The sequence below is a fragment of the Monodelphis domestica genome, chromosome 7 (assembly GCF_027887165.1).
Source record: "Monodelphis domestica isolate mMonDom1 chromosome 7, mMonDom1.pri, whole genome shotgun sequence".
Lineage (NCBI taxonomy): Eukaryota > Metazoa > Chordata > Mammalia > Didelphimorphia > Didelphidae > Monodelphis > Monodelphis domestica.
The window spans coordinates 196,726,738-196,753,231 of NC_077233.1; the positions used below are offsets into that span (position 1 = coordinate 196,726,738).

At 36.1% G+C, this 26,494-nt stretch overlaps 1 protein-coding gene across 2 annotated transcripts in view; it reads right to left on the reverse strand.

The window, feature by feature from the left end:
* Nucleotides 1–26,494, reverse strand: part of PTAR1 (protein prenyltransferase alpha subunit repeat containing 1) — a 53,345-nt gene that overhangs the window by 16,834 nt on the left and 10,017 nt on the right. For both annotated transcript variants that reach the window (XR_008913254.1, NM_001252633.1), the window contains exons 2-4: nucleotides 23,417–23,586; nucleotides 7,145–7,211; nucleotides 3,619–3,723 (exon numbers count right to left, since the gene is read on the reverse strand). Coding sequence is in view for 1 of the 2 variants with exons in the window: in NM_001252633.1 (NP_001239562.1) it covers nucleotides 3,619–3,723; nucleotides 7,145–7,211; nucleotides 23,417–23,586 (342 nt within the window). In the remaining variant the exon portion in view is untranslated. The remainder of the gene's footprint in view (nucleotides 1–3,618; nucleotides 3,724–7,144; nucleotides 7,212–23,416; nucleotides 23,587–26,494) is intronic.

Genomic DNA, 26,494 nt, shown 5'->3' on the forward strand with positions numbered 1-26,494 from the left:
GTTGGAAGAAATTAATCCAGGAAGTCTAAGGGATTGGGTAGGAAAAAAATTTTTTTTTGTGGACACTAATTTATTAAGATAGCAGAGAAAGAAATTAAAACTGTTTATACTTTGATACTAAAAGAACATCTGATTTTGTTAGCATCAATATGGTGGTTCTTCTGAGTCTTTTAGTGTCCTTGTGACACTTTTGGTATGGCCTGATGGTGATTTTTCCGGTGATGAATTTATCTGTACTTAGCTAGGCTTGGACAACAAACACACTAATCCGATACTGACTCTGCATTCAAAATCTTTTCAGATGAGTATTAAACCAGTTACTATTCATACTATCTGCTACTATACCCTTCAAGAAGTTATGAGAAGGAAATACCATTAAATTCCATAAAAACTGATTATTTTTCAAAGTGGGCTAAAAACAGGTATGAAAATGGCCAAATTGTGTGCTGGGTAAAATGTTTACTGTAAAAGGGCTTATATCTGCCTACATATCACTCTATCCACTCCCTCCTCTTTTACTTATCAATATTTTTTTAAAAAAAGAGAAAGTGATGTCCATAATTGTCTACATTAAACACAATTCCAAACCTGTTCTATTCTATCACAGATATAAGCAAGGAAATGAATATTATTAATTAAATCATTGAGAAGATTTAAAATGCTCTCCTATTATTTTTCCCCTAAGATTTTAGCCTTTTTGAAAAAGTTCAATAAAAATAATAAATGGATATAACCAACAGTTCTAATGACAGAATCTTTAATTATTTCATGGTCCCACCATCATTCGGTCAACTATCCTACATTAAGTACCTATCAGGTCCAATGTGTATCTCTGGGTTCAGGGAATCAAAGAACTAAAGCTGGAAAGTATATTAAGACACTATCTAGTATAGTTGTTATTTCCTAATGAGGAAACAGAAGCCCCGAATGATTAAAAAGGCTTTTTCAGAGCTTTACAGAATGAGTTATAGGCAGAATTGGAATCTAAGTCCTCTCACTTCAGTGCTCTTTCCACTGCATCATTTTCTCTTATTTTTTTCTTTTAACAGGAAAGAACAGAGCCATCTAGCTGGATGAGATTTGAGGGATGTATTTGCAAAGGTAGTCATGGGTTACTTATAAAAACTGGAGTGGGACAGTAGCAATACAAATTAGGTTAGATCTCCAAAGTATTTCCTCCAAAGTATTTCCTTATGGACACCTGCCAGTAGGGTTACATGTTGCCCTAGAGGTGAAAGAGAGAGGGGGAATTTAAGACAGGGAAAAATAGGCAGACGGCCAGGATTCTAAAGCCTAAGAATGGGCCTCTGTGCCCTCTCACTCCATCTTTTTATTCTGGAAATGTTCCTATCTCTTCAATTTTGGGATCCTCAGTTTTGTCTATCGTTTCAAAAAAACTCTCCACTTCCAATCCTCTAACTTCTTTTTTTATTATTACACTGAGATGAATTTAGGGACTTTAGTCTTGTCTCTCATTATTACCTCACCATTAAGTTTCCTTATCATATCCGTATTATGGACCCTAGAATATTATTAAAATATATGTTCCTCAGACCCCTATATGTATATGAGAAAATACTGACTGAAAAAGAAAGTGTTGTATGTAAAATACTATGGATATTCCTAGGGATATGAATCAAGAAAAGTTCCTACTTTTAAGAAGTTAATATGCTAATAAGGAAACTCTTACAGAAACACTTATAGAAGATAGTTCAGCAAATCAGAAAGATCCCATGGTATTTAAAGAGTGTAGTTGCAAGGTACATCTTCTTTTCCAGGTCTTCAGTAGGCTGCTGAGAAGGCAAAGGCTATAGTGCTTGCAGAGGAAGTTGTTACGTCATATTTCTACAAGGGTTGACACCAACCTTGGTGGCTTTGGGGACTGAGCTGGATGTAAAATCAGTGGTCTGAGGGGACATGGCTATTTCTAGAGTTCTGGGGCTCAGGGGACTGGACTTGTCTAGTTTGGCATGTGGCCACTGAGGTGGTGGTTTGACCTGCCTGTTCCATGCTACTTCCTGTATCAGGGAGTCTTGCTGCTTCAGCTGTGTTGACTCGCTGTCCAAGTGATGGCCGTTGGAAAGTTTGGCTGGCTCTTGAAGCTGCTCCCCTATACGATGGCTTTAGGGTTGAGCTAGAATCAGAACAAATGGCCTGAAGTATTGCTATTCTTGGGGTTTTGGAGCTTTCTCACTCACTGTTTGCAGTTGGTCAGTGGTGGGTATAGGTGTTGGCAGGAATGACAGGCCTATTACTGAAATGGGTTGCTTCCCTCCATGATTGCTATGGGGGACAGACTGGAAGGAGGGATGATGATCTGTCGCACACTGCTATTTCCAAGGCCTTTTGGCTCAGAGGGTTGGGTTGTCTCAATAAGAGTATATGGGGAGGAGATGGTTGAGATGGTAACAATGGTTCAACTTGTCTGGCACGTGTTACCTTCCATTTCCCTCAGGATGCAATGATGCTTCTTCATCTAAGCAGATGACTCCTACAGGCATATCTCTTATGTCCAATTTACTATTATCTCTCCTAGCAACTATTATTATAACTGTTAGAAATTTTAAGTTAGCTACTTTTTAGATGTGGAAAATATAATAGTTAAGAAAAAAGATGAAGATGAAGTTGGGAGACAATGCTTTTGTAGAAACTGGGATTCAATAATTAAAGTATAAAATGCATAAAACTCAGTTGTCATAGAAAAAGAGGCAGGCTATATTTTCTGAGATTTGGGAAAGGTTTAAAAAGTCAAGTAGCAAGAAACATTCGTTTTAATGCATGCTTCCCCTCCCCTTCTTTAAGATATATGTACAATTGTACAAGAAAGTAGAAACTTAAGCATGTTTTCCTTCTGAATCAAGTTCTGCTAAATCCCCTGGAATTTTCTATATTCTAAAAGTTTTAGGAACACAACACCTTTATATTTGGTCCATTTTCTCTGGAAAATTACACACCCTTATACAACATCACATTTTTCCTTGCATTTGGAAATTATAGATTGTATATTAGAATATGAAAACAACTTTTCACCATAAAACGTATTGCTTCCCATTAGTACTTTACATAAATTCTAAAAAATTGTAGACCACCAGGAAAAAATGTATTTTGATGTACTTGAAAGTTATATTCTCCACATAACAAAAGAATCATTTAGTTGATTATACTTTATTTATCAAGTAATAAGAAATAGGGACTATGTGAAAACATGATTGGCAATGAAGAGATTAGATCTGAGGAAAGCCAAATAATCTGGCTACCTTTATAAGTTTTCTTTTATCTTACATTTTTTGTGTTCCTGTAGAGTCTACACAGGAATCTAGGCCAAGTTATATTCATAGAAGAACAAGATTACTTCTCTAATGAAAAAAAATTAATCTGATAGCTATTTCCTGGAGTTGAACAGACCCTAATAAAATCTCCCACTGTGGGAAAACTGTGATTTTTTTAGCATCCATATATTTGTTATATAAATCTATTTTATTTGAAATACATTTCATGGAGATACATTTAACAGCCCAACCTGCTAAGCCTAATAGTAAATGAGTCTCTAATATTTCCCTTCCCATTCATCTCTTACACAGAAAGAATAAAGGTATTTGGATCAGAACTTTGTCAGACCTGTGAATCCATGTTTCTGGACTCTTCGGAAACTTAGTTAAGGCCAGTTTTCCCAGATGCAAGTCCTTAATTGGATTTAAAGTGCCAGATAGGATTAGCTCTTTCCTATTAAAAAAAAAAATCCATTATTGCAACTTTCCCTCTGAAAAATTTGTAATGGCTATAATGCAATCTCAGAATGAAATTAAATGCCCTACTAAAAAAATTATTTTCAAGAATAGTAGTACACACAGTATCACATAAAAAGTACATTCCCTAGGGGCAGCTGGGTGGCTCAGTGGATTGAGAGTCAGGCCTAGAGACAGGAGGTCCTGGGTTCAAATCTGACCTCAGATACTTCCCAGCTGTGTGACCCTGGACAAGTACTTGACCCCCATTGCCTAGCCCTTACCACTCTTCTGCCTTGGCGCCAATACACAGTATTGATTCCAAGACGGAAGGTAAGGGTTAAAAAAAAAAAGTACATTCCCATGCCTTTAAAAATAATTCACTAAGTTTGCAAAGTCCTTTCTTTTTATCATATTTTGCTTCCTTCTTTCCACCTTTACCTCACTTAAATTCTTTTCCCCTTCACAAAATCCCTGCTCCGGTGCTACATTGTGGTGTAAAGGTAACCCAGGGTTTTCAGAATTTATGCCAACAAGTTTTGGCAGGTCTCAACAAGCTGGAGAGACTTCAAGTACTGGCCTGGTGATGGACTGTTATTCAAGAAGCATCCTTAGTTCAAAGAGGCATATTACCAGAAGGTGAATGACCAGCCCAAACCATTTATTCTTTTGGCTACAAAACACAAGAAATTAAATCCTAAAGTGGAGAAGGACTGTGAACTATCTCAGTGAAAAAGTACCCACATTAATGAAATAATGGATTTTTTGAAGTACTGAAGTTACTTTCTAGATATAGGAGAACCTTAATAGTAATGGAAAAGTAAATTATTCTCAAATTAAAGATAAGGAAACAGAACATGCCTAGTCACATGGTTTCTATATGGATGGGCCAAGATGAAATCCAATGTTCTTTCTACTATACCATACTGTCTCTGAAAGAGGTCATCTGAAAGATGGTAATGTGTCACTTAAATCTACTATAAAACCTGAGTTAACTGGCATATATTTTCCAATGTGTGCATTTAGCTATGGTCAGGGACACCAATGACAGTGACAATTGTGGGGGGGGGGATCTCAAATGGAAAAGACTTTATTGTAGGAGACTCTGAGGGGGCTGACTACACATAAAACACACATATACCCACAGACCAACCATGGACTGCAATCTAAAGAAGCTGTTTAACTAGATATCCCATTATTGGTCAGGAACATGACATTAATGTTGTCTGAACGCCAGGATTTGCTTCTCATTGTTTCTTCTGATATTCACTATGATTCCTGGTTTTGACCCTGCACAAAAGCTTCAAGTCCTGTACCCACTTCAGGCTCTTTCAGTTCCTTCTAGCTTGTTCACAATGAAGTTCTGTCTCCTATCTCTGCTGGAACTTCTCTACCACAACTTTCTTTCTTATTAGCAAACTAAGGAGGATTCATTCAGAATCATGATTCATTAAGAAGAATCTTTTTATGGATAGAAGGGATATAGTACAAAAACAAAAATACTAAGGGGTCACTGGGTATTCTAGTCAATCATTAGTTTTAAATTCATCTAGATCAGCGGTTCTCAACCTCTCAATTTGTAACAATGAGAATACATAATGCATATCAGGTATTTACATTCCGAATCATAACTGTAGCAAAATTACAGTTTTGAAGTAGCCACCAAAATAATTTTTTGGTTTGGGGTCACTGCAACATGAGGAACTGTATTGTGGGATCATGGCATTAGAAAGGTTGAGAACCACTGATAATTACCTTTACTATATTCAGAAGAAAGCCAGTTATTAGTCAAGCACTACTTGGTTCCTACACTACAGAAAGGCCTGTTATTCTCTATGAACAATGGAAATAAGGTCTTAGTATCAAAGCAAAATTTTAAACTCACATCAAATAACATCACTAAAATAAAAAATCCAAGTCATTTTAATCTCCTAAAAAAAAATTTAGTGCTACTAAATAGCTCTCTCAATTTTGTATTTAAACAACTTTTTTTCCTCTATTTAAGTTAAGTGATCTATCATGTAATCTTTATGATACCTTCTTTGAAAAAAAAAAGACAGAAAAGATTAATATATCTTCTCTAAAGTTGATTCCATGTCAGTAAAACACATTAGCTTGCAACCTGATTTGTTTCATGCAGAAAGATATAGAACTAGACTCTTTAAATAATACAAAGCATTTTCCCCTCCAAAACCCATAAGCACTTTTAATATTCCTTTTATCAGTGGGAAAATAAAGTGATTTTTTTTTCTTTATTTCAACCCTTACCTTCTGACTTAGAATTGTTACTGGTTCCAAGGCAGAAGAGTGGTAAGGGCTAGGCAACGGAAATTAAGTGACTTGTCCAGGGTCACACAGCTTGGAAGTGTTTGCAGCTGGATATGAATTCAAGACCTGTAGTCTTTAGGCCTGGCTCTCTATCTACTGAGCCACCTAGCTGCCCTATCTTTTTAGAGAAAAATATTAATGTGAAGTTCTTATAGAAAACTGGATTCACTTTCTAAAATCAGTAACTTCAATGCATAAAACCATTTCTAAAAAACTGCAGTACTAATGAATGGATTACTGGTTATTTTCTTTTCAAGAACATATTTTGTCTTTATAAGATTATCCACAGATGACAATGAGAATTCTTGCTGTTTTTCCTTCTAAGATCAATAAACTCTTAATAAATTTAGGTAGCAGGCAAAGTAAGAAAAAAGAACTTACTTTGCATGGACCTCATAACTCTCTAGCACAGAAATAATTTCAGTAGGTATTATTCTAGCTATCTCAAGATCTGATAAACCTTTCTTTAAGTACTAAAACATTAAATAGAATCACAAAATTGTAAAGGTAAACAGATCTTAGAGATCATCTCATTCAACTCCCTTATTCATAGATAAGGAAATAGGCTGAGGGGTATTGTTACTTGTTCAAAGTTATCGGGTGCCTAAGAACTCAGATCTTCCTGTTAGTCCAGTGCTTTTCTCTATACCATATTAACTCAAAAGTACTGTCTAATAATACAAGGTAATCAAATTTAATTATACTACTTAACAAAAGGAAAAAATAAGGTAGTAGGGATTTAAAATTGTAATAAAGGATTTTAGAAATCATTTAGTCCAATTTCCTGGTTTTATAGAAGAGGAAACTGAGATCCATAAAGATCAAGTGACCTGTCTAATACTGAATAAGTAGCATCAAAATATACACAAAACACAGCTCAAAGTTTTGCAAAACAAGTTAGAGGCATGAAACTATAAATAAAGTCTGTATACCACAATCCTGATGCTTGGAAATCACTAAGGAAAGTGGTCAGAGCAGGGGAAATTTATGAAAAAACAAAACAAAACACTTATAGCTGAATTATTCAAATTTAAAAATCCTCGGGCTCACATGACTGGAAATCTGTCAAATACTTGATGAAGGTGCCATACCTCACGTTCCATGCAGTGGTAAAGTCTGGGTTTAGAAGTAGCAGGGTACATGTGACATCTATCAATTCTAAAAGGAAGAAGAGTCCCATTAAAAATGAACAATGCTACTACTTGACTTCTGATTCTTTTAATGATTCATAACATGACTCTTACGTATTCATATGGCAATCTAGCTACTTGAAGTATATACCAGGGAATCAGATTTCAAGTTATTATAAAGAAGATTCTAGTTTTCCTCTTACTACAATAATCACATTTAAAAGGAGAAAAACCAACACCTTTGTTAAATAATATTACACTTGTTTTACTAAAGTTTCAAAACTCAGTAATCAGAAGAGTATCAATCTATGGCATAGGCTGAAAACAGTAATTTCCTTGTATCTGATAATTAAATAACAACCACTCAGAAAACATACCTCAACTTTTTGGGGAAGAAATACCCCAAAAGTTAATCAGAATAGACAATGGGAGAATTCTGTTTTACATAGTCTAAAAGTAATGAAATGAAGGGTAAATATTTTTAAAAATTATTTATTTATTCCTTCTCTCTTCATTCTTTTGACCTTTCAATGTAAAGATTCTCCAAAGGCTAGATCTTGATTCTCTTTACCCCCCCACCCCCCCATCTAATTTAGTCAAAGGTTAATAGGATCAAAGAACAAGGGGCTGGAAGAGAGAGAGAGACCTATATGGCCATGTAGTTCAATCCCCTTAGTTTAGAGATAAGGAACCTGAGTCCCAAGAAGAATGAATTAAACTGCCCAAGGTCACATGTGAAATGTAAAGTCCAATGGCTACTGCTATTACCTCCCTATGGATGGAGGTCTTCAGGGCCTCTATCTCAATCCCTGAATACTTTCCTATATTTTCTATTTATTCATTCAACAAGTACTTATTAAGGGCCTGTTGGATGTCAAGACATGGTGCTCAGGATTGGAGATACAAAGATAAAAACCTTCAAAGAGTTCACATTTTATTTGTTCACATTTTATTGAAAGAAAACATATACAAAGAAAACCAAAAAGAAAATTTTTATAAAGTAACTTCTGAAAGGCACTAGCAATATCATAGATGATCAACTTTTTTTTTTTAAGTACATAATAATGGCTACTAAATACCTGTCTAGACAGATTGGGGAAATAAGGAAAAGGAAGGAGGGGCAGTGAAGAGAGACGGTTTCTGGAAATGCTGGTGTAATAAAGAGCACTAAGCAAAAGCCTGTTATTCCTGATGCTTAGTCTTTTTTCCATATCAGCAAGTATTCTCCTAGAAAATCTTTTAGTCAAACAATATCTATTAAAAAGATCTGAAATTTCCCATCTTTTCACAATAAGTCATAAAGAGATTTGACTACTGGAAGGAGAACAGAAATCAGATATGGAAACAGTTTCTCAGACTGCCTGAAAAGGTACTGTCATTAGGTGTATTTTCCCACCCATCTTTCTAAGTAATCTCAGGATTAAAAAAAAAAGAATAACTACAATTATGCAATCAAAGTGGTTAATATATACAACCAGATAACCTGTGGATACTTAAAAAATATAAATTGGTCATGATTAGGATGTTACTGCTATTGCTTAACCCACCTCTTTGGTTTTAAATACATGAATATACACAGTTTAATAAGAAAATGAGTTTAAAACCACTTACACTTATACATCCTTTTATATTTATTATTTCATTTGCTCTTTAAAACAAAAGTGTGATGTAGGTATTTTAAGTACCATTTTATACCTTTATTGCTATGAAAACTAAGGTTAAGTGAGGTTAAGTGTCTTACAATGGTGCTCTAATATGAACACCTGTCCTGGATAGGAGCATAGGGAGGGGAAATTGGCCTGGAGATCAAAAGACCTAGGTTTTAATTCTTGGTCTCACCTCTTAATCACCTTCTGAAGCTATGCAAGTAATTTTAATAAAAATTCAATTCAACAAACATCTGGTTGTTTTTAAACCCTTACCTTCCATCTTCGAATCAATACTTGTATTGGTTCCAAGGCTGAAGAGTGGTAAGGATAGGCAATGGGGGTTAAGTCACTTGCCCAGGGTCACATAGCTAGGAAGTGTCTGAGGCCAAATTTGAACCCAGGACTTCCCATCTCCAGGCCTGGCACTCTATCCATGGAGATACCTAGCTACCCTCTCATCTATTAAGTACCAACTAAGTACAAAGCATTATAAAACAAAATGATAAAAATCTATCTTTTACAGTTGTCCTCTCTAGCTACATTAGTTTTTTTCAGTCTCTATAAATTAGGAAGAAATAATTCCTACTGATAAATGGCTTAAAAACAAACACAAAAAAGCCCTCCCCTTTAACACCTTTCTCAAGCTACAAGAGCCAGAAGACTTCTCTTTCTAAATATCACTAATCATAACTGAGATTATACTCCTTTGACCATTCTAAAAACCCAGGTATATATTCTAAAGGAATGTTTTAATAATAAAAAATGCTCTTCCCCACAGAAGTATTGCACAAAAACCCACAGACATAGCAACAGTAGAGAGAAAACAACTAAAAGAAAGTGAGAGGGAACTTTTCTGATGAGGCTTCTCAAAGACTTCTGTTGGCTTCCTATACTGCTAGCATTGGGGAAAAAGTACAGTATCAATACAGATATGCTAATTAGTCTACACAATTATTAGGAGAGGAAAGGGAATATCAAAATCATCCAGTGGTATCACACTCAAATAGAAATAAGAATCACTAATTTGTACTTAAAAATCCCTACTGGGCCAAGTTCTGACAAGCTGTAAAATGCAATGTTATCTATGTTTTATTGTATTTTACTTATTTAAAAAAATATTTTCAATTACATTTTAATCTGACTTGGGCCAAATTTAGAAGTATTGTAGGCCCTATATATTTGACACTTGTGATTTATTCCAATGCCTTCATATTACTAGTTCAAAGAGAGATGGCTTGCCCAAGATCATATAATTAATTATTGAACCAAGAATTGAACTTCTAACACTGTGTTAATCACTTAACTATTATACTAGGTTCTAGGGAATTAAAAGCAGAAACAAAAGTTTCTGCCCTCAAGAAGCATGCATGCTATTAGGAAAGATGGCATACACATACATACAATCTCCTTCCCTCCCTCCACAAATTTGTGTGTATGGTCCTTCCTTTGTTTGTCTAAGAGAACCAAAGACATCATGGGGTCATGTCTTGACTAATGCGTAACCTGAATATAAATGAGGATGAGGGGAACAAAGTTGTCAGCCTCATTCCTCCAGTCATGGAAGTCCAATAGTAAGAGAAAAGTCAGGACAATTGTTGATAGCTCAGGATGCAGTGGATGACCTTTAAATCCTTCATGTCTCCCTAACCCACTGTTACCTTAAACATAGTTGAGCTTGTCTGCCAAGACAACTTTATGGAGTGTGGCCACTGTGAATGCTACAGCTTTTTAGAGCTACAAATAAGTTGGCTGGCAAGTGGACATCAAAGGTCTGTAAGAAGTCCTGAAAAAAGGCTCAGTGAGCCCTTACGCCAGAGGTGCTAGTGCTCCTGGAACTCTGTGTGTGTGTGTGCGCGCGCACGTGCACAGATTTGGGTATCTATCTATAATACACATATATAAATTGGGGGGGATGCTATTAGCTTGGGGGTGGGGGTTGTCAAGAAAGTTTACATGTAAAATGTAGCATCTGAGTTGAGTTTTGAAGGAAACTAGTGATTCTAGGAGATGGAGATGAAGAAAGAAATATATTCCAGGCATGAAAGGCCACTTGTACAAAGATATGTATAGATATGGTAGATAGTGTATTATGACTCCAACAGGACCAATTTGGTTGGAAAGTTGGAGACAAATTGTGAATCGTTTCCAATGTCAAGGGTTTGTATTTGATCCTAAAGGTAAAAAAGTCACTGTAGTTTACAGAGGAGAGTCACAATGGTTAGGTCTGTGCCTTAACATTTTAGTGTTAACATTTTAGAAGCTATGTGGAAGATAAACTGGAGAGGGAAGAAACTTGAGACCAGCAAAATGATCAGGAAGATATTGAAATTGTCCAGGCAAGAAAGGTAATGAGGGTCTGAAAAAAGGTGATGATCGAGTAAGAGAACAGAAGGGGATGGATTTTGCAATGGAGACAGAATTAACAAGATTTGGCAACAGATATGTAGGTTGAAGGAAGAATAAAGGGTCAAGGCTAACAGCAAGGTTGCAAACTTAAGAGTCTAGAAAGAGTAATACTGCTTTTAACATTTCAAAATGGGAAATCTGAGAAAAAGCTAGATTTATAGGAAAATATAAGTTTTACTTTGGACATGCTCAGTTGTCCTTTTAACTGTACTCTCCTGGGAGAAGAGTAGAAAAGGGATCAGTAGCCAACAATGGAATCTGGGCATCCCCCAAGACAGCAAACTGCCTGTTTGCTTGCCACAAAGGTGATTAGAAGGTACCACAAACATATATGGATTTCAAATCCAGGTCAAGGGAATTGGTTCAAGGACTTGAAGAGACTTTGTGAGGCATGTATTAATTGCAAATTTGTCTCCCATCTAGATGTTTCTGCTTTGCAATATACCAGAAAAATTAAGCATTTCCATCTTGAAAGGAAAAAATAAAAAAAGGAGAGAAACTTGGAAATGATCTCTGAATCCAGAATGGTGAAATTCTAGGCAGGAAGTAGAATAATGGGATCATGAATAGTATTTTCATTCTCACTGCTGGCTGAAGATAAAGAACTTAGAAGAAAGGATATATAGGAAGTGAGCAACTAGCAAATAAACTGAAGAATGGAATTTACTTTCTAGACCATAGTGTAAGATACAGGAATGATGTATTACAGCTCTACTCAAGAGTCTATCCAGTGAGGGACAGAAAGGTGTATTTGTTCAGAGGCTGATCAGATTAAAAAGAACTTAAAAGAAAAAAGAGAAAGTAGAAGAGGAAAAGTTTATATATATGAAGATGCTAACCTATAAATCAGAGGTCAAGAAGGATGATAGAAGAAGCAGTAATCCATTGGACACAGAAAACAGATAAAAATTGAAGAAGCAATTCTCAAAGGCTCTGATTTTATACACTAATGCAACATTACATTGTGAACTTTGATTTCACTGATGAGTACTTCCTCAAACAATACACATTGTAACCCATCAATGCTATCACAAAGTTCTTGTTCCTATCTTCCCCAATACCCTTCATAGCAGATGCATTCAATATGCAGGAAACCCCTCTAGATTTCTTGACATTTTGTGTTTAAGAGAATACTAGGCTCTCCATCAGTTATCCCTTGTTTGCTGTTCCTAGAGGACCAGTTTACCTCCTTTTATGGTCATTCATTCTTTTTTTTTTTTAAACCCTTACCTTCCATTTTGGAGTCAATACTGTGTATTGGCTCCAAGGCAGAAGAGTGGTAAGGGCTAGGCAATGGGGGTCAATTGACTTGCCCAGGGTCACACAGCTGGGAAGTGTCTGAGGTCAGATTTGATCATTTATTCTTTAATAACATAACACTTTTCTGTGAATATCCTCATTCATAGTATGTTGGGGTCTATTCAAAATCGCCCCTTGTGGGCAACTACAACTTTAAATTCTTTAGGCTATGAAATTCTAACCTAAAGAAATTAAATCAATTGCAGACATACTGGCCTGGAAAAATACTGATGTTAAAAAGATGGAACTTTGTTTCAAGAAGAAAGTAATCTGTTCTACTTTCCTACTCAATTCTGCTAACTTCATAGTTTATCTGCAATGTCGGTTTAAAATAAACTACGTACTGAAGCTTCTGAGTTGTCAAATAAACTACCTATCAAAGTATGAACAGTAGACATTTTTTGTACACTTGGTTGTTCCTATGTGGACAGGAATTTTTAAAAATTTAATTTAATTTCCTCCCCATGGTTACATAATTCTTGTTGTCTTCCTCTTCTTTCCCCCTCCCCCCTCCCAGAGTTGACAAGCAATTTCACTGGTTATACATATATTATCACTCAAAACCTATTTCCATATTATTCATTTTTGTAATGAAGTAATCTTTTAAAACCAAACCCCACATCATAAGCCTATATAAGCAAGTGATAAATCATGTTTTCTTCCATATTTCTACTCCCATAGGTCTCTCTCTATATGTGGATAGCATTCTTTCTCATAACTCCCTCAGAATTGTCCTGGATCACTGCATTGCTCTTAGTAGCAAAGGTGGATGGGAATTCTGATTAGGACAAATTCTTTCATGCAATTATGAAATTTCTTTGAGGATATTCCATAACATTCTAGAGGACAGATATCAGAACAATTTCATCAGCAAACATGAGCCTTTGTAGGACCACATTTTATTACACTGAATCAAATACTTTTTTTAAAAAGGTCAAATAGTAAAGTTTAATTTTACATTCTTTTTGTCTTTCAGTCAACTATGTAACTATTATTATATTATGTGGTCTGTAATAGAACAATGTTTTCAATATCTAGTTTTTTTTCTTTCTCAAATCTTCATCAAAAACGCCCTCTAAACTTGTGTAAGTAAAAGAGAAAAAGGCAAAAATGTTAATAGTTATTGACATTTTCTTAACTATATCCTTTCTGGATATATAATTTTTTTTTCCTGTGGCCTTAGTATCTTCCCTTCTAAGAATTAATCCCTCAATACTCTCAAAATTCTGTCACTCCCAGGACAAAACTCCTATGTTATACTGTCTCTAGAATAGCTGCTTTTCCTATCTTTATTTTCTTTTAGCACCTTCCTCTGCAATACATTAAGGGCTGTGATGTTAGAGCCCAAATGTGATGGTGCCATTGTAATTGAAGAAAAGTTTTATGGAAATCTCAACAGATCTTTTGTATTTTTATCTTAAATGAACAAACATGTATATTTGGGTTTTCCTCAAATGCATATTGCTGTATGAGATGCAGTTGATTACAATCTCCCACTGTCTTTATCTCTAAGATTTTACAAATGAGTTTTTATTTGAAACAAGTCTTATTCTTGGGTGCTACATATCTAATTGGCAAGACAAATTAAGTGTTTGCTGGCTGAGGAAGTTGTGATGATTTTTTTATATCTGTTAATATTCCTTAGGAAATAGTTATGACTCCAATCCCTAATCTAGGCATTCCCTCCACCCCATTTTGGTGTCAGCAGTTTGTTTAAGTAGAAAATGGAGTTGACTCATATGGGTACACTAACTTTTTATTTTTATTTTTCTAATTTGGTATTGATTATGACTCTTGCTCTATGAAGGTTTGGGGTCAAATATATACAATTGATTCATAACCTTACATCAATAACTAGTCATTTCCTGTCAAAATATAACTATCTTTTTTTGTTATATTTTTGTCAGCACTTCCTGACTCATCAAAAAGAATTTTATGAGTTAGAAGCATGAAGCTTATGTATACTTTAAAAATTTTTGGTCTCTAATCTTTTAGATCTGAATTGTATTAACATGATGGTTTGGTTGGTTGCTTGTTTTTTTGCCAGCTTACTTTATATCAACCTTTATAATGCCAAAGTATATTTTTATTTAATTTTTTCACAAGTTACTAAAACTTCTCTGCTTCTCAATTTCTGCAATAAATGTTGGTAGCTAAGCTGCAATTATCTTCATGGTAGACTTTTAATAAATAAAATTAGGACTATAATACCAAATGATCCAAAATGTTCAAATGAAATAGTATTTGTACTTGCCTTTATAAAAAGGATAAAACCAAATTCCACTCTTTTACCTTTTTTCTCCAAGAACTTATGAACCCTACTTCCATTTAGCTTTTGTCTTCTAGTTTCATTTACATTACAGTAACAATGTTATGATCCAAATGATTCAAGTCCTCTAGCACTACTATGTCTAGAACTTCATATTTAGTGATAGCAATTCTAAACAATAAGGTAAACTTTCCAGTTCAAAAACTATAGGATCTTCTGTCCATTAATGTCCATAGTGCAACTGTCACTGAAGAGGGAGGTTGCAAAGAACTAAGAGTTATTTTGTATTCTGATATATGAAGTGAGTTGCTATGGCCAAAGCTTATCACTAAGTGGCTACCTTATTGGTGATGAGCATCTCTATACTTAAACTTTATGGGTCCTTGGAGTTGTCTGTTATTAGACCAACACTCAAACTCATTCCAGTATGATAAAACCTATCAAAGACACTTTTTTACTGACATAGACTTTGAGAACCAAGATCACTTCCACCACACAATGAGGCACTAGAGTCTAGTCTGAGTATTTAAAAGATTATATTAAAAAGCACTATGAAATGGAACAAAAGATCACTAATAGAGAGCATGAGCTCTTTAAGAACAAATTATAGAGACTAATCTCATGGAGGGAGGGGCAGGTAACTATGAGCATATTAGGGAAATAGAACTATAGTCTCTGAATTTCAGCAAAGCCCTTTGACAAAGTCTCTATGACAGTGATGACAAACCTTTTAGAGAGAGTGCTGGGCCCCACTCCCAACCACCAGACTGAGTTCTATGCTCAATCCTGAACCAAGTGTCAGGCATGCCCTACTACCCCCAATCCCCCAAACCCCCACACGGGAGGGAGGAAGCTCTTCCATTGGGCTGCTGGGCAGAGAAGTGGATAAAGTGAAGAATGTCCTCAGGAAATATAGAGAAGGGAAGGGGAGTGGCCTGAGCTCTCTGCTCCCCTCCAGCTCTGCCACCTGTGAGCCACCCACCTTACCCTTGTGTACTCCCATTGGCTGCTGGGCAGAGCAGCGGGGGATGGGAAAAAATGTCATCAGGCACCATAGAGAAGGAGAGGGGGACAGCTCCACCCAGGTCCCTCTGCCTTTCTAGTAATAAATTGGGAGGGGGTTGTCAAGTGCCCACAGAGAGCACTCTATGTGCCACCTTTGTCACCCATGCCATAGGTTCGTCATCACTGATTTATGATAATCTTATGAAAAAAATGGGAGATGTTGTCTAGTGTGAATTTTAGATTTAGCCCACCCTGCTTAGTCTTTAGAATTCTAGCAACCAGAAATGTATACACCCCCACTTAAGGACTAACTGTAGGGGAGGATGGTCTGTGACCTGCGTGTGCTAGCAAGTGACAAATCAGAAACAACTGACTGACCCCCTGGGCTATCCTAAGCCAAGTTTAAGCCATCATTGGTACATGTGAGACACAGGAAGTGATATAAAGAATGGCCTTTATATTTTGTGTCACTTCCTGTGAGGGTGCCTTGCGGCTTTTGCGGACTTGGAGGAGCTGATGGTATGTGGGTCCTGAAACTGCTTCCCTTAGTTGACCACGTGTTGAATGTTAAAGCTGAATCCTCTTTCCTAGCTTTCTGAAGGCACCAGCCTCCAAGGAGGCCCCTCATATGTGAATTTTAAAATCTCCATCTTGCTTGGTCTAGCACCCAAATTTGTGCACACCCACACTACATGGGTATGTACTAGTCAATGACAAATCAGAAATAAATAACTGCCCACCTGGGCTGTCCTAAGCCAAGCTTGAACCACCAATGACACTTGTGAGGCACAGGAAGTGAGGTAGGGAACAGCCTCTGGAATTCGCTCACTTCCTGTGGACAGGACTAGGTGCCAGTTGTGCTAGGAGCTTGAGCACAGAGGAGGCCCGCAGAGAGCTTTCCTTTAGATAGGTCACGTGAGTCAAGGACTGATTCTCTTCTCTACCTTGGCCTTCGGGCCTAAAACTCCCTCTGGTTCTGCCAGAAGGTTGAGTTAACCTTTTTTCCCTTTCATCCTCTCTCCTTCTTCTTACTCCCGTTGTGATTAAACCACCATAAACTCCATTCTGACTTGAGTGTTTCATTTTAGGAATTTCATAGGTAAATTCCTTGGCGACCATAAATCAATATTATACCATCTTTAAAGGTGATTTTCACTATAACACATATCAGAGGAGGTCTCGTGGCTGGAAGCCGAGTTAGATTTAATCTTCTGGGAAGATCCCTTGGCTGAGGCCTCTGAACTGCCCCCCTACCTCAGGCCAGGCCAGCACAGATATTCTACCTTTTTCCCTGGTTCTCCTTCATTCTTAATTTCTTCCTTCTATTGTAAATAAACCACCAAAAAATCCTATTCTGTCTTGAGTAATTCATTGGGATTTAGAATTTAAATCCCTGGCGACCATTAAATAATATACTCAGTCTCAACCCAAAAATTTACCCTTACACTAGATGGTAGTTGAATAGGTTGCCTGACTTGATCTAGGATCAGTTAGAATGATATTGGACCAGAATATCCTGGTCAAATACTCCAAAAAGATGATCTTGTTCTATTAAACAATTTTTTTATCAATAACTTGGATGAAGTCCATTAAAAAACACACACACTTATTAAATTTATGTAGAAGATGAAAAGGGAAAACTAATCCTAACAGGATTCAGATACCAAAAGATGATAGGATAAACATAGATTGGTACTTTGATTACAAAATATCAAATACTTGATGCTAATAAAATAGTTAAAAAATAAAAAGCTCTATAGAGCTTTAAGATTTTCAAAACATTTTAATAAACATCTCATTTTATCCTTATAACTGTGGAGATGAGGACTATTATTATTAATTCCATTTTACATATGAGGAAACTGAGGCAGACAGTACATACCCCAAATTACATGGCCAATATGTATATAAGCTCAATTTGAGCCCAAGGCTTCCTGACTCTAGGTCTAATACTTTATCCACTGCATCACCTATCCACAGGGAGCTTACTCATTCTTTTGGATTGTACCTCAATGTGTTGGCAATATGATCTGGCCAGCAAAAGAGCTAAAACAAACTCAGGCTACATTAATAGAAATATTATTTCGAGAGCAAGAGAAATGATAGTTCCTGGTTAGACTAAATCTGGAATATTATGTCTACTTGTGAATCCTAAATTTAAAAAAATGTACAGGACAACCAGGATGGCAAAGTGCCCAAAAAACCACATCATATAAGCATTAGTTGAAGGAACTTGAGAGTTAGCCTACAGAAAAGATCTAAGAAAATGCATACTTTTATGCACAGATGTGTATATCCAGTCCCTGTCTCTCTCTCTCTATTAAGCTCCAGTCTTACACTGTCTACTGGACATTTCAAACTGGATGTCCTAGAGACATTTCAATTCTATATATCCAGAATAATACTCATCTTTCTCTCCAAATGCTTCCCTGCCCTCTATCAAACTTCTCTAGTTCTGTCAAGGGCACTGTCATGTTATCACATTTCCAGGTTTGTACCCTCAGCTTCACTTTCTTTTATCCCACATAAACAATGAGTTGCTAAATCTTCTTGTTTTCTTACTTCCATAACAAACCTCACATCTCATTCCCTTCTCATACTAACACAGCAAGTGACCTACATCAGGACCCTATCACTCTCACCTGACCTATTGCAATGGCCTCTTTTATTGGTCCCTAAGTCTCTCCCTATTCCAGTGCATCTTCCACATTACTACCAAAGTGATTTTAAAAAAATGAAGATCAGACTAGGTCTCTCTCCTACCCAATAAATTCCAATGATTCTTTATTGCCTCTAAGATAAAATACAAACTCTTGGTTTTCAAAGCCCTTCACAAGATGATCCCAACCTATCTTTCCAGATTCATTATATGTTATTCCCCTTACCAAACTTCACAGTCCAGGACAATTGGCTTTCTCTCTGATCTTCATACATAGGATTCAGCTCTCATTTTGGTGCTTTTTTTTTTTATCAGCCAATCTCCCAACCTAGAAGCACTACTATTTCACCTCTACCTCATAGAATCCCTCCTTTCCTGTACAACACAGCTCCAGTGTCACTTTTTACACAAAGTCTTTCCAGATTCTACCCAACTGGTGGTGCTCTCCCTCCCTAATTACTTTAGTTGTATCCTATATTTATTTATTTATATGAAAATCCAGGCATGGAGGACAGTCAATGAAAATGGCTGGAGTCAGGAAATTGAGTTTTGTGCAAGGACGAGTAAGAAGGCCAATGTCACTGGATTCTAAATGATTATATAACAATATGTATATAGAATCCTTGTATCTAAAATAGCATTTTTGATACTACAAAATAACATTGATGGCTATTGACCTGATACTCACTAAAGAAACATTTTATGCTCACTAGGTTAGGAAGAAGCTCCTCTACACCTTAACAATTTTCTCTTTTTACAATGGTTAGCATTTCAAGATTATCACTGGGTTTTGCCTTATACATAAAGTGGATAATAGGAAAAGATGGAGAACCGGAATCAAAAGAAAATGAAGTACAATCAACTTTCAATAATTTGAGGAATAATTATTTAGTTTGTAGATTGTTCTGATCCCTTTTCTTCCTCTAAGGCCAAGAGGTCTAATTTAAAAAACTTTTGTTAATATTTTAAAATCACTAACAACAGGGAACAACAATGAGTTTAGGAAAAAGGAAGATGTTATAGCAACCCTGATAGAGAAAGTGAAGAATTAATTTCCTTGATAAGAATGAGAGAGGAGAGTATAAAAAGTTGGATTGAAGCTTAGTATCACTTAACAAACTAAAAACATGACAAATGGTCTTACTACTTCCTTGCAAACAGAAGGAAAAAATGAAATCAGTGTCAGATTTTATATTTTTGGACTGAAAGATCATTGCAGATGGTAAAGCAGTAATGAATTTAAAGATACCTGCTTCTTAGAAGGAAAGCTATAGCCAATCTAGACAGCAAACTAAAAGCAGACATCACCTTGCTGACAATGGTCTACATCAGTGATGGTGAACCTTTTAGAACCTGGGTGCCATGACCAGCCCATCCTGACTGAATGCTACATGTGCCCCACCCCCTCTTACCTCACACTAGGGAAAAAGCTCTCTCATTTGGGCTGCTGGGTAGTGAAGTGAAGAATCTCCTCAGTACTCCTAAGAGAGGGGGAGGAGCATGGTGCAAGCACTCCATTCCCCTTCAGTTCTGCCGCTTGTGCGCTGCCCACCTTCCCCTCTGTGTGCTCCCATTGGGCCGCTGGGAAGAGGGGCAGGAGATGTGAAAAAATGTCACCAGGTATATGGAAAGGGGGAGGGGTGCAACTCTGCCCGAGTCCCTCTGTCTTTCTAGTAATGGACTCTGGTAGGCAACAGCACAGGTGCCCATAGAGAATGCTTTGTGTGCCCTCTTTGGCACATGTGCCATAGATTCACCATCACAGATCTATATAATCAAAGATATAGTTTTTCTAGTAGTGATGTATAGCTGTGAGAATTGGAATATAAGGAAAAGCAGAGTGCTACAGAATTGACACTTCTGAATCATGGTATTGGAGAAGACTTTTGAGAGTCCCTTAGACAGCAATACTTAAAGACAGCAAGACATCAGCCAGTACTTAAAGAATTTAATTCAGACTAATCATTGGAAGGATGAATACTGAAGTTGAAGTTTAAATACTTTGGCCACATGATGAAAAGACAACACTCACTAGAAAAGACCCTGAGGTTGGAAAAGCTTGAAAGCAAAACGAGAAGATAATAGAGGATAGGAGGGATAGTGACCTGGAGGCAAGGGACATCAGGTTAGACAGACGTCAGGATATAGTGGAGAACAGAAAGGCCTAGCATGCTATATGGTCCTTAGAGTCACAAAGCCGGACAAAAATGAACAACTAAATTTCCTAATAAATTTTATAATTTTCTAGTGAGACTCTCATTCATTAAATATTCAAGTGACCCCAATTCATTAGAACAAGTTTGATAGATATCTTTGTAGTTAATTAGCCTATTTAATCCTCTTCTGATCAGAAATTTGCTCCTTTAAAAAAAATTCCAGGGCATCATATGATTTCAGGCAGTTAGTATATGGGTACATATGCTATAAAGAATCTCAACATGAATAATCTAGATGTGGACATTTTAAACCATATGACCATTGTTAAGCTTAAGAATGTGATGAAATTAAAAAGTTCATCCTAATATGTATGAAAAGCTATTAAAATTCAAAGTCTGAACAACAGCCTTAGGTGTGAATAAGCCTTAGCTATTTAATTTCCTCAGATGTCAGCAAATTTTGGTATCTTCTAAAGTCTAAGCTGTCTAACTATGTGTTAAGTCAATTTTGAAAAAGATGAGGCTGGGTAGCAAAGCAAGGTTTTAAAGATGTATTTCATCATACCCACAGATAATCAGATGGTGAGCCAATAGTAAAGAGATGATTGGAGATATTATTAGGTAAGGATGACTAGGATAAAAAGATTAAAAAAGACTGAAGATATGAAGTAATTGTAGTAATTGACTTAGTTTTAATTAACTACTTGCCTCTTTTTAACAAGAGATTATTTTGTCTTCTCCCAACACATAAGATACTGTATTTTCCCAATTAGCTATTTTTGTGCACTTGCATATACTGGCAAAAAAAGATTTATCAGATATCATAGACCAACAAAATCTGTTTTTACAACAAAGAGGATTTCAGGGGAGAAAGGACACATGCAAGTAGCCTGAGCTAATGGAAAGAATGCTGTAAGTGCAATAAGACAAAGTCAGATACTGCCTTTGATGATTGAATAAGGCAAGTTCCTTCCCCTCTCTGAGACTTGGTTTTTCATCTGTAAAGCTACAATAAAGATTGCTGTGAAGATCAAATGCAACAGTCAGTCAACTACTATTTATTAAGCTTATTATTATGTGATATATACATGCCAGATATGTTTATGATGACAAATTTCTCTTAAATAAAACAAATGTTTTCATATATTGTGATATTTATCAGAAAAAGTTAAAGAAACTTGCATAGAGAAAACAGAAGATATTTCAAATGAAACCATGTGAAGCAGACCATTCTCACCCATGCCATAGTTAGAAATAAAGAGTAAAGAATATATGGCTAGTGGGAGTGCCTCTGTCTTTCTTGATCCCAAAATCCATCCATCCTTCCATCCTTCCATCCTTCCATCCTTCCTTCCTTCCTTTCCTCTTTCCTCTTACTTTCTGTCTTAGAATCAATACTGTGTATTGGTTCTAAGGCGAAAGAATAAGAAGGGTTAGACAATGGGAGTTAAGTGATTTGCCTAGTCAGACAGCTAGGAAATATCTGAGGCTAGATTTGAACCCTGGACCTCTATTCTCTAGGCCTGGCTCTCAATCCACTGAGCCACCCAGCTGCCCCGTCAAAAACTGTTTCTTAATTGGACAAGGATTAGTAATTTATACAAAAGCCCAAGTTCAAATATAACTCAGATACTTAACTGGCAAGTCACTTAACCGCTATCAGCCTTGTTTCTTCATCTGTAAAAAGGTGACTAAATTGCATCTACCTCATAGGGTTTTGTTTTTTTTTTTAAACCCTTACCTTCCTCTTGGAGTCAATACTGTGTATTGGCTCCAAGGCAGAAGAGTGGTAAGGGCTAGGCAATGGGGGTCAAGTGACTTGCCCAGGGTCACACAGCTAGGAAGTGGCTGAGGCCAGATTTGAACCTAGGACCTCCCGTCTCTAGGCCTGGCTCTTAATCCACTGAGCTACCCAGCTGCTCCCCTCATAGGGTTTTTTGAGGTTCCAATGATCCACATGTACCTTGGTCTGCAAACCTTAAAGCACTATATAAGTACTATTTTTTAAAAGCAATAAACAGGTGTTAATTACCTATAATGTACCTAGTACTGGTAAGTATAAAGCATGTTTTTAAAGAGTTTCACGAAAGATGAGGAATACGAACCAAGTCTTAAAGAATAGGTAGGATTTGTTCATAGAGCAGGAAAGAGGCAGGGCATTTTAGTCTAGAGAAAGGCCAAAAAATATAAGCTCCTTAATGGAAGGAATACATTTGTCTTTGTATTCCCTTGCATACAACATGTGTTTAATAAATGCTTACTGAAATTAACTTTTTAAAAAGGCATGGAATAAGCAAGAGAACAGAGGAATTGACTGAAGTGGAAGGTGAATGTGGGGAATTCATGGGTTTGAGCTGAACTTTGTAACTTCCCCAGCAAGGTACTGAATAAGTATTTCTAAATATTTCTAAATCATGAATATGGGTCACAATATATTCATTATGATCATTCCTACAATCTCTTCTTTAAAAAAAAAAAAACAAAAACCCTTACCTTTTGTGTTGATTCCAAGGCAAAAGAGTGGTAAGGGCTAGGCAATGGGGGTCAAGTGACTTGCCCAGGGTCACACAGCTGGGAAGTGCCTGAGGCCAGATTTGAAAATAGGACTTCCATCTCTAGGCCTGACTCTCAATCCACTGAGCTATGCAGCTGACCCCTCTTTTAAAATTTATTTTTTTTTCCTACAATCTCTTCTACATTACTTAAGGTGCTACTTTTTATGGCTTGTTATCCATAAGTATATTGCTCATTCATTATAGATTATTAAAAAAAAACATAGTTCAGACTTACCATCTTTGTTTAGTCGCTGCTTTCTTTGCCTATAGAGGAGAAGTTTGTTGTGGACATATGGCAAAAGAAACTTGACACACCAACTCTCCACACCAAGTTTATTTTCAACCAAGACTATTGGACTCCGGTTGTACCGAGCTTCAGGACAGGGAATTAGTCCTATTTCATCTCTTAACACAAAAATATATGAAAGTTAAGAATAAGCTATAGTTTTATAATAAAAGTTTTTTAAATCCACAAATACAAAGTATAGAAACAATTTCCCATCAAAAATAGTTGATATAATAGACTATTAATAATATAAATGCTGATATATGCTGTAAATATTATTTAAAGCTATACATTAATGATATAAAAGTTCACCACATAATAGCTTAATATAATGGCTGATATAAAAGATATAACAATAGTTTCCAAACCATTTTCCTTCTAATCATACCAATTGAGATTATTTTGGCTATTTTTAAAGTATTTGTCATGAACTTTACAAACATAATAAGCAGAAAAAAAGACTTATAGGAAAACTATCTTAATTATGTAATGAGGAATACTAAATTCCTCCTATTTTTTCCTCATTTCTCCCTTAGTGAATTCTTTATTTCTTTCTTTTAATTCCCCTCATTAAAACTAAACAAAGCCACCTCAGGCTTTGTATTTGTCTTAAATCCCTCAATGACACCTAAGACAGTAAGATTCTAAATGGAGACGTATCTCTTCTCCAATTAGAAGTATCAGTGTGTATCATTTGTCCAATTAGTCAAATGTATTTAATTTCCTAGATTACTCATCTGTTCATATTTCAAAATATACCCAACTCTATTCTTTACATCAGGAAAGCTTTAAAGTCTTTAGTCCTAAATTTGCCCCTATAAGGTTATATTAGTTTTCTGGGAAAGGGGAAATTATTCTTGATTTTAAGTCTTATCTTTTGTTCACATTCTAAGATTTTCTCTCCTTTAAAGTATTTGCATCACAGTATTTTGCAATTCTGATTGTACTTCCTTGGTATGCAAGTTCTTTCTCTTTTTGCTCCCTTAGATCATTTTTTTTTCTTTGACTTGGAAGCTATAGATTTTAGCTGTAGCATTCTTGGCTGTTTTCAATTGAGAACTTTTTTTTCTATTCCTTCTAGTAACAGTTTTTCTTTATGTCTTGAAATATTTGGTAAGCAGAATTTTTGTTTTGGATGTTTTCTGATATTTGATCTGATAATTCTCAAACTATCTTGTAAATTGCTTTCCAGATCAATTTCATTCTTTCTTGATAGTAATTCACACATTCTATTTTTTTGGTCTTTTGACTTCTCTGATATTTATTGTTGTCTCATGGAATTACTGAATTGTATTTGCTCTAAGACTTTTCCCCCAACAAATCAACTTCTATCAGGCCTTCCACTTTCTTTTCTAAGATATCCTCCTTCCTATTTTTCCCTCAGGAATCTAATTACATTTTGTTAATGTCTTATTTCATTTCTTGGCACCACTTCTAGTTTTTGTGACAAGTTATTCTTTCCTCTGAAGCTCTACTTTTACATGCTACAAAATTACTTTCTATTTCTATGTTTACCTCTTGGGCTTTTCTTAACCTATAGTATTTGGATTTTCTTCTATTTATTCATTATTTCTAGCTTTAAATGCTGGGCTGGGATTTTGTGCCAGGGTCATTTTACATTCCCACCCCCACTTCTATTCTTGAACTTTAAAAAATATATTTAAAATATTTTTCCATGGTTACATGATTCATGTTCTTTCCTTCCCCTTTTCCAGAGCTGACAAGCAGTTCCACTGGGTTATACATGTATCATTTTTCAAAACCTATTTCCATATTATTAATATTTACAATAGAGTGATATTTTAGGGCCAAATCTCCAATCATGTACCCATCAAATCATGTGATCAATCATATGTTCTTCTGTGTTTCTAACTCCCAGAGTTCTTTCTCTGAATGTGGACAGTGTTCTTTCTCATAAGTCCCTTGGGATTGTCCATTACATTTGATTATGCCACAATGTATCAGTCTCTGTGTAAAGGTTCTCCTGGTTCTGCTTCTTTCATTATGCATCAATTCCTGGATGTCTTTCCAGTTCACATGGAATTCCTCCAGTTCATTTTTCCTTTCAGCACAATAATATTCCGTCACCATCAGATACCACAATTTGTTTAGCCACTCCCCAATCGATGGGCACCCCCTCATTTTCCAATTTTTTGTCATTATAAAAAGCACAGCTATAAATATTTTTGTACAAGTATTTTTCCTTATTATCTGTTTGGGGTACAAACCCAGCAGATATGGCTGGATCAAAGGGCAGGCATTGTTTTAAAGCCCTTTGGACATATTTCCAAATTGCCTTCCAGAATGGGTGGATCAGTTCACAACTCCACAAACAACACATTAGTTACTCTTGCACTTTTGGATGGGTTATGAAGGTCTTATTTGGACCTGTCCCCTCTAGAGTATGGATGTCAGTGAAACTGTTATTCACATGTGTGTGGCATGCCACAATTCTTGGCTTATTCCTTTGTTCCCTAGTGGCCCAATACAACTGAGGTGCTGGCCTCAATTCATCTGTCTCTTTCCCCTTATACAATGCATAACTGGGATTCATTTTCTCTCCTACTGTGGCCCTGAAAGGCCCCCTTTACTAGAATTTGTGCTGGATGATATTTTACAAGGAAGTGTTCCCATCAATACCCTGCCCCCAAAACCTCAATGTCTCTAGGTTTTGCCTGTTTTCTTGTACAGATGGAAACAGTTACTGATGTTTTGATTTGGTCTTCTTAATCACTGCTTGATCTGACACCCTTTAGATATTTTCTTGAGTTAATCTGGATTCCTCTAGGATCTTTTTTACATCACCATCTTAACTAGTATTCTCTCTAACTGAGCTGTAAATTATATAATAAACCTATACATTTTCTACATGGGGAAACATACAAATATCTTATAGAACATTTGACTTGTAAAGTTAACTAATGATTATAAAAATGGTATCTGACCTAAAGATATATATGTATATATACATGTATGTCTTATGACAAATGGAAATTTAATCTTATTGAGTGCATTAAAGAGTAAGAA